Source organism: Eptesicus fuscus, chromosome 5 (genome assembly GCF_027574615.1).
Source record: "Eptesicus fuscus isolate TK198812 chromosome 5, DD_ASM_mEF_20220401, whole genome shotgun sequence".
NCBI classification, from domain to species: Eukaryota; Metazoa; Chordata; class Mammalia; order Chiroptera; family Vespertilionidae; genus Eptesicus; species Eptesicus fuscus.
In genome coordinates, this window is record NC_072477.1 from 106272786 (window position 1) to 106286507 (window position 13722).

The 13722-nt window shown below is 41.2% G+C and overlaps 1 protein-coding gene across 4 annotated transcripts in view; it reads left to right on the forward strand.

Moving 5' to 3' along the window:
* SIN3A (SIN3 transcription regulator family member A) overlaps positions 1-13722 on the forward strand; it is an 82038-nt gene that overhangs the window by 17087 nt on the left and 51229 nt on the right. For all 4 annotated transcript variants that reach the window (XM_054716672.1, XM_028133393.2, XM_054716673.1 and 1 more), the window contains exon 2: positions 10077-10297. In XM_054716672.1, the coding sequence (XP_054572647.1) occupies positions 10109-10297 (189 nt within the window). In that variant the 5' untranslated portion in view covers positions 10077-10108. The remainder of the gene's footprint in view (positions 1-10076; positions 10298-13722) is intronic.

The following is a 13722-nucleotide window of genomic DNA, read 5'->3' on the forward strand; positions in this document are numbered from 1 at the left end:
AATGTTAAGAATTACCCTTCTCTGCTTGCTTTACTTGGGCATTATGATTCTTTTGCATGATGACTTTGAAGCTGTTCCCACTTTATATTATCACACATGGCAGGGTGATATATTATCACACTTGGCCAGGTGATTTTTTAGTGTTCTGCTGACATTGTTTGTTGTTCACATAAATCTTTTTCACTAGTTTCCATCCTTCAAAATCACTCAAAGTGCTTGTTTTTTTAAAATTGTCTTCATAGATGAGCTCTGGTAACAGTGTAAGCTCCAAATCTGAAACAGTTGGAGACCACAGTGGCACATGAAAATCATTTCAGCTGACATTCGAATACTTTACAATCTGGAATTACACTGTACCTCTCTGTAAGCAGGATAGCAAGCAGAATACTATAGTCTGTCCAATATTTTTACTCCAGATTGATTATGTATTCTAAGGAGAGTCTAGCCTCTTGCTCCTTTATTCTTTTTTTTAATTTTTAAATCTTTAGTGTTGAAAGTATTACATATGTCCTCTTTTTTCCCCCCATTCCCCCCTGCCCCGCCCCAGGCCTTCACCACCCTGTTGTCTGTGTCCATGGGATATATGTATATATCCTATCTAATAAAAGAGTAATATGCAAATTGACCATCACTCCAACACACAAGATGGCTGCCCCCATGTGGACACAAGATGGCCGCCACAAGATGGCCAGCATGGGAGGGTAGTTGGGAGGGACCAGGCCAGTAGGGGAGGGCAGTTGTTGAGCCATCAGGCCAGCAGGGGAGGGCATTTGGGAGGGACCAGGCCTGCAAGGAAGGGCAGTTGGGGGCGATCAAGTCTACAGGGGAGGGCAGTTAGGGGTGACCAGGCCGGCAGAGGAGGGAGGTTGGGGGCAACTGGGCCTGCAGGGAAGGGCAGTTGGGGGGGACCCAGGCCTGCAGGGGAGAGCAGTTGGGTGGGTGGGACCAGGCCTGCAGGGGAGGGCAGTTGGGCATCAATCAGGCTGGCAGGGGAGTGGTTAGGGGGTGATCAGGCTGGCAGGCAGAAGTGGTTAGGGGCAATCAGGAAGGCAGGAAGGCGAGCAGTTGGGAGCCAGCAGTCCTGGATTGTGAGAGGGATGTCTGACTGCCCGTGTGGATCGGGCCTACACGGGCAGTCGGACATCCCTCAAGGGATTGGAGAGGGTGCAGGCTGGGCTGAGGGACACCCCCCCCCCACCCCAGTGCACGAATTTCATGCACCAGGCCCCCCCCCCCCCTCTCTCTCTCTCTCTCTCTCTCTCTCTCTCTCTCTCTCTATATATATATATATATATATATATATATATGGCTAATATGCTAAGTGTCTGACCGTCCAACCGGTCACTATGATGCGCACTGACCACCAGGGGCAGACGCTCAACGTGATGCGCACTGGCCATTTACAGAGAAACAGCACCGCAGACTTGGCGCCCACAAAGCAACACTCGGCTTCCCACAAGTGGGACATAGGCCCCAACACCCCATCAAATCACAGCTGACGTTGTCGAGACCCCATGGTGCAAAATGCAGCCTACAACCCAGCCCGGAAAAAATGGCTGTGGGCTCCAGGTAATGGTGTCACATAGCAATGCCCAGCTTCCTCTCCCTAGTGACTAGCCTCCTTGCAGTTTCTTCAGTCCAGGAACACGACTTGCTTTATATTATAGCCAGGTGGAAACATTTTACACTTTAACCAAATGTCTGTGAAGCATTTTCCCATGCCTCATCTCATTTGATCCTCACAGAAGTCCTGGAGTAGTTAGATAGGAGACTCGGTGGAATCCTATTTTCTTTTCATTAGCCGGAAAACGGAAATTTAGAAAGCTTAGAAATTGACCCGACTGAAAAGAAGTAAGAATTGGTGAAACTTGAAAATGACTTCAGGTTTTCTCATTGCGCAGAATATAGTCAAATACTGCTGCAGTTAAATATTTTACCCTTTGTTCTCCCTGCATGATCTACAATAATAATCTGCTTTGTGTTGATATTTACTGCTGTGTTGTTGACAGTTACCTGAAAGAGAAGTTGGGGTGCTTCACTGGGCTGGAAAAAGTTTAGCTAAATCAGAAAGCAGGTCTAATTAAGCAAGTTTATTCTATATCTATAAAAGGCTAAGTTCACTCACGCATGTGCAATACATATAAAGCTCTCACTGGCACCATTGCATGCATGTGTGAATTTGGTTGACACTTCTATTATAGAGAAAGGGTGAATAGCAACATTAAAATATTTCTTCTAATTAATTTCCTTTCAATGTGCACTAATTTGAGCACTGTACATGTGTGTGTGTGTGTGTGTGTGTGTGTGTGTGTGTGTGTAAATATATAAATACACACACACACACACACATACATACAAGTGTTTTGGTTGATCACTTCCCACCCACCCACCCTACCCCACCTTCCCCCTGAGGTTCCGCAGTCTGTTCTATGCTGTGCCTCTGGATCTGTTTTGTTCATCAGTTTATTTTGTTCATTAGTTTTTGCATATGAGTGAGATCATGTGGTACTTGTCTTTCTCTGACTGGCTTATTTCGCTTGACATAATACTACCCATGCTGTCTCAAAGGATAAGAGATCCTTCTTTTTTACTGCTGCATAGTATTCCATGGTATAATTGTACCACGTCTTTTTTATCCACTCATCTGCTGGTGGGCACTTGGGCTGTCTCCATATCTTAGCTATTGTAAATTATGCTGTTATGAACATAGGTGTGCATACATTCTTTCTGATTGGTGTTTCGGATTTCTTAGGATATATTACTAGAAATATATCCCTATTTCAGCACACACATATATACGCATACAATAAAATGAAAGCGATTTATAAACTCTCTATTGATTTTGTTCTATTGTCTCAGTTTGCCCAAAGTGATTATTCTTTGGAAGATAAAGGCAAAATGGTCTGTAGATAACAGCTTAGAGTAAGCAGTATTTTTTTGACCACACGAGTTTAAAAGACCCTTTTGAATAGCCTCTTCCTCCTTTAGCCAGCTATGTGACCTTAATTTAATTTCTTTTGAGTGTCAGTTTCTCTCTAAGGTTCTGGGTGTGCCCCATCCAACAGGACTGTTGTGAGGAGTACATCAACTGACTTGAGTCATGTCAGCATTGTTGTTTTGGGGCAGTAAGTCTGTCCTGTTCGGTGCTAGAGCCCCGACACCAAGCACAGGGCCTGCATGTGTAGACACTGGAATTATACAGTGTGGGGCAAAAAATAGGTTTACAGTTGTTTATATAGAAAATAATATAATAATAAATACTATAAGAATAAGAATTAACTTCGTGTTTTGTGTATTCACAATGTAAACCTACTACCCTGTATGTCAGATAGATGAATTAGCAAAGATTGTGAATAACTATCATATATAAGTCTATTGTTACTGTAATATTATAATTTGGAAAGGAGAGGGATAGAGAGTTAGAAACATCAATGAGAGAGAAACATCGATCAGCTGCCTCCTGCACACCCCCTAGTGGGGATGTGCCCGCAACCAAGGTACATGCCCTTAACCGGAATCGAACCTGGGACACTTCAGTCCGCAGGCTGACGCTCTATCCACTGAGCCAAACCTGTTTTGGCTGAAATGCACAGTTCTTAAGAGTACATTGTGTTGTGTTCAGATCACATTGTATATATTCTGTAGCTTGTTCTTTTTACTAATAGTATGTGTTAGAGTGCTTTCCTTGTAGATGAACCCTAATCCTTCTAATTGCTATATAGTTTTCCTAATATGAATGTATCAACTTTATTTAGCTACTAGAGGCCCAGGGTACTGGTAGGGTCCCTAGGGGCCTCCCTCCTGCCCCCTGGTCGAACTCTTGGACAATTCCCTGTTGAGGGGACAATTTGCATACTATGCTTTTATTATATAGGAGGATTGATAGACATTTACATTTTTTCATACTTTACTATAATAAATATACTTGGCATATGTGTAGGATAGAAACCTAGAAGTTATATGGCTGGATTAAAGGTTTGCACATTTTAAATTTAATTTATAAAATTTAATATATGCCTGCAAGCCAACAATCAAATTGTACCAATTAAAACTTCAGCAAATACCTACACACTCACCCACACTGAACATCATCATTCTCTTTAGCCAATTCCTTTGGGGTATCATTTCGTTTTATATTTCTTTGATTACTAGTGAGGCTGTGTAGTGTATTCCCAACTAGTTTTTAAGCTTTTATAGGGCAATGGCCAAGATCATCTACCACCTTCACATCTCCTCACTGAATATTTGCTAATTGAATGAATGAATTCTGCCAAAGCATTCCTGCTTTATTGGGTTGAGGCTGAAGAAGGATGAATGAGCTAAGTGTGTGAGAGGTTAAAAAAAGCTAAAGTTGCCCTAACCGGTTTGGCTCAGTGTACAGAGCGTTGGCCTGAAGACTGAAGGGTCCCAGGTTTAATTCTGGTCAAGGGCATGTACCTTGGTTTCGGACACATCCCCAGTAGGGAGTGTGCAGGAGGCAGTTGATCGATGTTTCTAACTCTCTATCCCTCTCCCTTCCTCTCTCTAAAAAAATCAATAAAATATATTTCAAAAAATAAAAAGCTAAAGTTGCTTTGAGCATGTGTGCCTTAACTAAGTGAAAGGGGACTCTTCATTTTATTTTTCTGTTATAGGTAGGTTAAGAATCCAGGCTCTGATGCAGATTTCATGGATTCCTATCTCAGCTTTGCCTGTTAGCTGTGCAACCTTGGGCATTTCACTTAATCGTTGTATTTCAGTTTCCTCATTTACAAACTAGAGAATAACAGAACCTTGTAATGGGATTAAACTAATATTTGGAAATTGTGTAGAATGGTGCTTGGCATTCTATATGCTAACTATTGTTATGTTAACTATTATGTTACAGTGTTTGAGTGTCTGATGTGTTAGTACTTTGGGGAATGCAGACAAATTTGAAAAGGATGGATGCTACCTTGAAGAAGCTTATAGACTTGAGGCTTATTTAGGTAATGGAAAGACATTTGACAGGAATGGACCATAGTGTGGGGACTGGAAAGAGATAATTAGTAAGTTAAATTACCCACCCACTCCCCTCCCCCCGCCCCAGTCAGTAAGGAAGAATTTTATAGGCAAAAGTAAGGAATTTGTATTGTTAAGTGATGAGAAGCCAGTGATGAATTTGCAACTGGATTGTACTTGCATTTGGGGTTGACCAATTTGAAAACAGCCTAGAGAGTAGACTAGACTGGAGGGAGGCTGGAGGGTGTTCGCAACAATTGAGGTAAGGGATGATGAGGGCCTGAAATCAAGGAGTGGCTGTATGATTAGAAAAGAAACAATTTATCTGAGAACCGTTCAGGAAATAGAATTAAGAGTGGTGATTATTAAAGGAGTAAAGTATGGTTCAGAGGAAGTACAGACCCTGGGCAGCCTCTTCATTGTCACGGAGATGGTCTGGATTGCAAAACACTTTAGAGATGAATGAAATTAAAATACTTTATAAAAATCACAATCATTCTATAAAAGAAATGACTTATTTTAATAGCAAAAGGATAGAGTATGATTTCAGAATAAAACATTTTATTTTATTGTTTTTTGAGAGAGAGGAAGGGAGAGGGAGAGAAAGAGAAACATTCACTGGTTGCCTCCCATACACTCCCTGACCTGGATCCAGCTCAAACCTGGGTATGTGCCCTGACCAGGAATCGAACCAGCGACCCTTGGGTGCATGGGACAACGCTCAGCCAACTGAGCCACTCCGGCCAGGGTGCAATATAGTGTTTTAATACTTAACCCACGAAAAACTCACCACAATTCTTTTTTTCTCCCTTTTTTATTTTCTTGTAGATGGTCCATATACCAGCATTTGAGGACCACTGGTTTAGTCTAATCACCTCCCTTTGCAGATCAGAAACAGGACCAAAGTTAGAGAGCAGTTCTTTCTTTAATTATTATTAAATCTTTATTTTTCAGAGTATTATATATGTCCCCTTTATTGACCTCTTTTAGCCCCCCGCCTTTCCCTACCCCAGGCCGTCACCACCCTGTTGTCTGTGTCCATGGGTTATGCCTATATGCATACAAGTTCTTTGGTTGATCTCTTCCCACCCATCCTCACCTTACCTCAGAGATTCCACAGTCTGTTCCATGCTTCTGTGTCTCTGGATCTGTTTTGCTCATCAGTTTATTTTGCTCATTAGATTCCACATTTGAGTGAGATCATGTGATACTTGTCTTTCTCTGACTGGCTTATTTCACTTAGCATAATACTATCCAGGTTCCTACACACTGTTTTAAAGGGTAAGAGATCCTTCTTTTTTACTGCTGCATAGTATTCCATGGTATAAATGTCCCACCGCTTTTTTATCCACTCATCTGTTGATGGGCACTTGGACTGTTTGCAGATCTTAGCTATTGTAAATTGTGCTTCCGTGAACATAGGGGTGCATACATTCTTTCTGATCGGTGCTTCAGGTTTCTTAGGATATATTCCTAGAAGTGGGATCACTGGGACAAATGGCAGATCCATATTTAATTTTTTGAGGAAACTCCATACTGTTTCCCATAATGGCTACACCATTGTGCATTCCCACTAGCAGTATACTAGGGTAGAATCCAGGTCTTCACAGATACACTCTAGTCTTTTTTTCCATAGTCCTATGCTGTGCTCCTCTTGATCTAAATTTAACTTTCCATTTATGAAGCGTTGACTTGGCTTTTGGTTAAAAATATTAATTTCAGGTGAGTTTAAGCATCTAGGTTTCAAATCAACAACCCAAGTCCAAACTATGGTCTAGTTAGCGGTCACCAACTGGTGGTCCGCAGAACGTTGGTGGTCCGTGAGGTTAGAAAGGTTGGCGACCACTAGTTTAAGGAAACCTTTGGAGAAGCGGTCGCCAATCGGTGACCACCGGTGGTCCGTGAGTTCCAGAAGGTTGGCGACCGCTGGTCTAGGTCATCTGTGTACATAGGTCTTTAAGACTTTTTTCTCTGTCCATTTATTAGACCTGTTTCCTCATCCCAAAATAGGTTGAGATTGAATGTTCATAGTCAATTGACTGGTGGCTCATAAGTATCAATAGCATGGGTAAGTCTATATTTCCAATCGCTTACTATATCTGAAAAGTTTTGAAATATTAAGCTAAATATACTACTTACTACAAAAGCCTAGGAAAACATAAGTAGTTAAGACATATAAATTATTTTCCTTCAGCATGGCAGCATTGTTTTCAACTCTTAAGTTAATTGAATTCAACGTATTATCATACATAAGTTTTGAAGACTTAGTCCTTTGATCTAAAGTTAGAGTCAACAGAAAGAGGTTATTTGTGGTTTGAGATTTACAGAAAGATACTAAATGGCCAGCCTGCAGCCCTAGCCAGTTTGTTCAGTGGTTAGAGTGTTGCATATGAAACAGTTGTGCTACTGTGTCAGGGCTAACTTAGGTTGTGAGGTGTCAGAAGAACAAGACCCTATTTTAAGGCTGAGGGTTAGAGTGACAGGCAGGGTGCGCATGTCAGTGAGGACCCTGGGGAGGCTTTGTGAGGATTGCTGCACCTTCAGGGCTTTTCATGCTTCCAGGGAATGAAGAAAAGAGGGAAGGGTGATTTACAAAATTAGGTAGAGGCTTTTTTTTTCTTTTCTAATTACAAAAAGAGCTTTGCTTCAGATGGAGGTGGTGGTTTGTGAGATCTACAATTACTGTATTTTTTATCTTCTTACCACAGGAATGGTGTCTTTTTTAAAAATATATTTTTATTAATTTTAGATAGGAAGGAAGAGGGAGAGAGAAATAGAAACATCAACGATGAGAGAGAATCATTGATTGGCTGCCTCCTGCACGCTTCCCACTGGGGATCGAACCCACAACACGGGCATGTGCCCTTGACTGGAATTGAACTTGAGACCCTTTAGTCTGCAGGCTGACGCTCTTCTCCACTGAGCCAAACTGGCCAGGGCAGGAGTAATGTCTTTTTAAAGGTATTTTTTGTGATTGAAAAAGTAGTTGGGACTTGGCCCCATTTTGTCTTTTGATTGTTGGACCATTCTTTTTGTTTTGTTTTGTTTTTTAATATATGTTACTGATTTTTACAGAGAGGATGGGAGCGGGATAGAGAGTTAGAAACATTGAAAGAGAGAAACATGAGCTGCCTCCTGCACAACCCCTACTGGGGATCGAGCCCACAACCAAGGTACATGCCCTTGATTGGAATCGAATCCGGGACCCTTCAGTCTGTGGGCCATCTCTCTATCCACTGAGCCAAACCAGTTAGGGCTGGAACATTCTTTTAAATTTTTTTTTAATTTATTGATTTGAGAGAAACATCACTTTGTTATTATACTTATTCATGCATTCATTGGTTGATTCTTGTTTTGTTGTTATTTTTGTTAATCCTCACCCTAGGATATTTTTTCCATTGACTTTTAGAAAGAGTAGAAGGGAGGGAGGGAGGGAGGGAGGGAGAGACAGAGAGAGAGAGAGAGAGAGAGAGAGAGAGAGAGAGAGAGAGAGAGAGAGAGAAACACCAATGTGAAAGAGGCAAATTGGTTGCCTCCGCCACACGTCCCAACCGGGACAGGGAATCAAACCCATGACCTTTCAGTGCCATGCCAAAGCTCTAACCACTGAGAAATACCAGCCAGGACCATTGGTTGATTCTTGTGTGTGCCTGACCAGAGATTGAACTTGCAACCTTGGCATATTAGGGCATATTCTAACCAACTGAGTTACCCAGCCAGTTTGGAGTATTCTTATTGATATGCTTGTGTTAGTGATACTGTGTTGAAATAGCTCTGAAAAGACCCTACCAAGTTGGTCCGACGGTTGTGGGTTATAGTTAAGCTGAAAAGACCCTACCAGATTCCTGGCCAGTGTTACTAAACTTTAGTGTCCTGCAAGAAAGTACCTCCCACAGAGGGATTATTAAATTAAGGTATGGTAGAATAAATATTGATGAAGAAATAAAGAAAAAAATTAAGGGGTTCTGGAACCTCTTTAGTGTTCAAGAATGTTAGAGTCAGCCTGGCCAGTGTGGGTCAGTGGTTGAGCATCAACCTATGAACTAGGAGGTCACTAGTTTGATTCCCCATCAGGACATATGCCCGGCTTTGGGGCTTGATCCCCAGTAGGGGGCATGCAGGAGGCAGCCGATGGATGATTGTCATCATTGATGTTTCTATCTCTCCTCTTTGAAGTCAATAAAAATATATTTTAAAATATAGGTAGATCGATAGATAGATTTAAAAAAGAATGTTAGAATCAGAAGAAATCTTAGGAATTACCTATTTCAACCTTCTTATTTTATAGCTGGAGAAACAAACTCATAAAATGAGAAACTTGTTGAAACAACTTACATTGGCAAGTCTAGAACCATAGGTCCATGAGTCCTGGCCCAGTACTCTTTTCATGATACCACTGATACTTTGAAAATTAGACCACAGTTATAGTACTAGGTTTTGAGAGGAGTTAGGAAGAACTACAAAAAACACTTCAGTGTTTTTGTAGTGTGTAAGTAGTTCACAATATTAGGAATGATTGCATTTGAAGAGAAAACTAGAGAATAAAGAAAAAGGTATATTTGTGTTTTTATTTTGTGGAGGGTCTTTTTTGTTGTTGTTGTTAATCCTCACCCAAGGATATTTTTCCATTGATTTTTAGGGAAAGTAGAAGAGAGAGGGAAAGACAGAGAAATAATCGATGTGAGAGAAATACATCGATTGGTTGCCTCCTGCTGGCGAGGAGCCTGAAACCAAAGTACGTGCCCTTGACCGGAATCAAACCCAGGACCCTTTGGTCCGCAGGCCAGTGCTCTATCCACTGAGCCAAACTGACTAGTGCTATATTTGTGTTTTTAAATTGGAGGTTATTTTTCAACTCTATAGTACCAAACTAATTTAAATTATTATTTATATTTTGTCTTTCAGTTATGATAACCTGTTGATGTGGGGTGTCTGTGCACAAGCATGTACTTAAACTACCCAGTGATCATCCCTAGGATGAAATAGATAATTGGTTCAAAGGGGGGAGCTTATATTAAATCTGGGTACTGATCCTAAATTGTACACGTGGTATGGAGCATGAATTGGTGTATATGTTGTACTTGTGGTTTCTGCAGGTTATTAGTGCATCCCTGAGCATGAATGCAGAATGAAGCGACGTTTGGATGATCAAGAATCATCGGTGTATGCGGCTCAGCAGCGGCGGATCCCTGGTAACACAGAGGCTTTTCCTCATCAGCACCGAGTGCTCGCCCCTGCCCCTCCTGTGTATGAAGCTGTGGCCGAGACTATGCAGTCAGCCACGGGCATTCAGTACTCCGTTACTCCCAGTTATCAGGTGAGCTGGTACTGCAAGGCGCTGCGCCAAGGCCAGTATGATGGTTTCATCCAGCTATAAGTTTTTGTTTATTTTTTTAAAATATGTTTTTATTAATTTTAGAGAGAGGAAAGGAGAGGGAGAGAGAGATAGAAACATCAATGATCAGAGAGAATCATTGATCAGCTGCCTCCTGCATGCACCTTACAGGGGAACGAGCCCACAATCCGGGCATATGCCCTGACTGGGAATTTAACTGTGACTTCCTGGTTCATAGGTCAATGCTCAACTACTGAGCCACACTGGCAGGCCAGTTAGAAGTTTTTATTAAGCATTCAGTGAGATATAAAGTATTTATGAGATATGTGTAAGTTATACAATTAATGAAAATAATGTACAGATGTGTACTCACCACGTGAGTTTATAAAGAAGAAGGTTGTTATGACCTTGGTGTTCCCCGGTTTTTTTTTCCTGACCCCTTTTCTTTTTTCATCACTTCAGAGGTAGTCACTGATCTGAACTTTGTTTGCATTTATCATTTCCTTGGCTTTATTTTTTTTTTAAGTCATTTTGTTTATATCTCTAGACCAGTGGTTTATATCTCTAAACAAATTATTTTCGCTGCTACTTCATAACTGTAATTTTGCTACTGTCATGAATCGTAATGTAAATATCTGTGTTTTCCGATGGTCTTAGGTGACCCTGCTAGTGGTTCTCAACCTGTGAACCGCTGCTGTAGAGCCTAAGACCATCGGAAAACACAGATATTTACATTATGATTCTTAACAATAGCAAAATTACAGTTATGAAGTAGCAGCGAAAATAATTTTATGGTTGGGGGTCACCACAACATGAGGAACTGTATTAAAGGGTTGCGGCATTAGAAAGGTTGAGAACCACTGCTATAGACACTAAAATTGTTTGGTTTGGGTATTTTTTAACTTTGATATAAATGAAAACATGAATACTTTATTCTTTGGCTCTTTTTTCACTTGGTGTGATTCCCAAGACATAGCCATATTTTTATGAGTAACTGAGTCATTTTCACTGTTATGAATTATGTAAATATATCCAGTTTATTCTGTTAATGGACAATCAGTCTATTTCCATATTTATGCTTTTTTATAAAGGCGCTACTGTTAATGTTCTAGGTGGTTCTCTAGTGCAGTGGTACTCACAGTGGTGACCCTGTGACAAAGTAAACTTGTACCAGAATCTAAAGGAACACACTACTTTTATCAAGAGCGTCTTACTTGAGTACAAAAAGGCAGCTGAATTAAATAGTGTGCTTATTAGTAAGTAGTTGGTTTACATTTTGGTGCAAACTTTTTATCTTCTTGCAGACCACTCAGCAGGTAAGAGGGCACATGAGGAAGCGTTGCTCCAGTCTATAGGGGAGGGATTGCCGAGTCCTAGGGTGTGCACATCTTCACTTTAGCAGGTGATGCCAGATTGGCTTTCAGAGTTGTACGAATTTATACTTCCACCAACGTTGTATATTCCTATTGTTCTACATCCTGACCAACTTCATCTATTTTGCCAAAAAAGAAGAAATTTAATTTTTTTAATCTTTTTAAATTATGAAAGTAAATATCATCATTACAAAAAAAAAAAGATTACCTTTTCTAATTACCCCTCGACTTTATCTCACTGGTGTATTTCTTGGGTTTCCAACATTTTGTATGCATATACAAACATATCTATATTTATCTGCCTACCTCTCTAGATACACTCCTCTTTTTACACAATTTGGATCATATAGTATATACTGTTCTGCTATTTGCTCTTTTCACTTATTATATAGTAGACAACTTTCCACTTGAATATATGTAGAGACCCAAGTAATTTTTTTAAAGAATTACTGCATATGTAATATTCCATCCCAGGTCATTCGAACCATAACTTATTTAACTGGTCTGGAGAGGCCTTCTTCAACCTAACTTGTAAGTGATTTTTAAAAGATATGACTAGCCCTAGCTGGCTTGGCTCAGTGGATAGAGCATCAGCCTGTGGACTGAAGGGTCCCAGGTTCGATTCCAGCCAAGGGTACATGCCTGGGTTACGGGCTTGATCCCAAGTAAGGGGGTGTGCAGGAGGCAGCCGATCAGTGATTCTCTCTCATCATTGATGTTTCTCTCTCTCCTTTCCCCTTCCTCTCTGAAGTCAATAAAGAAATAAAAATCCTATATAATAAAAGGATAATATGCAAATCAACTGAACAGTGGAACCACCGGTTGCTATAATGTTCACTGACCACCAGGGGGCAGATGCTCAATGCAGGAGGTGCCCCCTGGTGGTCAGTGCGCTCCAACAGGGGGAGCACAGCTCAGCCACAAGCCAGCACCGGGCTGGTGAGAGCAGTGGCAGTGGTGGGGAGCGGGCCTAAGCTGTCAGACATCCCCCAAGGGTTCCCGGACTGCTAACGGGTGCAGGCTGGGCTGAGGGAACCCACCCCCTTATCCCCCAGTGCATGAATGTCATGCACTGGACCTCTAGTATATATATAAATAAAAGATATGACTAGTGCCCTAGCTGGTTTGGCTCAGTGGCTAGAGTGTGTCTGCCTGTGGACTGAAGGGTCCTGGGTTTGATTCTGGTCAAGGGCACAATGCCCGGGTTGTGGGCTCAATCCCTAGTGGGGGGCGTGCAGGAAACAGCTGATCAATGATTCTCATCATTGATGTTTCTATCTCCCTCTCCCCCTCTTCTTTCCTCTCTGAAATCAATCCTATATAATAAAAGGCTAATATGCAAATTATCTCCTTGATTGGGAGTTCGACTAGGGCGTGGGCCAGCCAGACCCCATCTGTGCACAAATTCGTGCACCGGGCCTCTAGTAAAAATATATTAAAAAAAAAAAGCTATGACTGGTGCTGGGAATATAAATTGGTATAATTTACCTTGAGAACAGTTTGACAATTGTGTCAGATTCTGGAGTTATTATAAGAAAGCAATCAGCCCTGGCCGGTTTGGCTCCGTGGATAGAGCGTCGGCCTGTGGACTCAAGGGTCCCAGGTTCGATTCTGGTCAAGGGCATGTACCTTGGTTGCTGGCACATCCCCAGTGAGGAGTGTGTGGGAGGCAGCTGATCAATGTTTCTCTCTCATTGATGTTTCTAGCTCTCTATCCTCTCTCTTCCTCTCTGAAAAAAAAAAAAGAAAATCAATAAAATATATTAAGAAAAAAAGAAAGCAATCAAAGGAGAGAGAAACCAGGTGAAGTAGGATATGGTGATTCCTTAAGTGTGCCACTCTTTCTCAGGAGTCCCCCTTGAAGCAGTATAATGCCTTTATAAACTTCAAGTACAGGGGACTGCTACAAATCAAATCTTTAAGTTAGGACTTGGAAGAAAAAAAGGTTGCTTGTTTTCCTTGGCTGATTATTTTTATCTGAACATGTTCATGATTGTTTCCTACACTTGTGATAACGTTATATCTATTTTTATA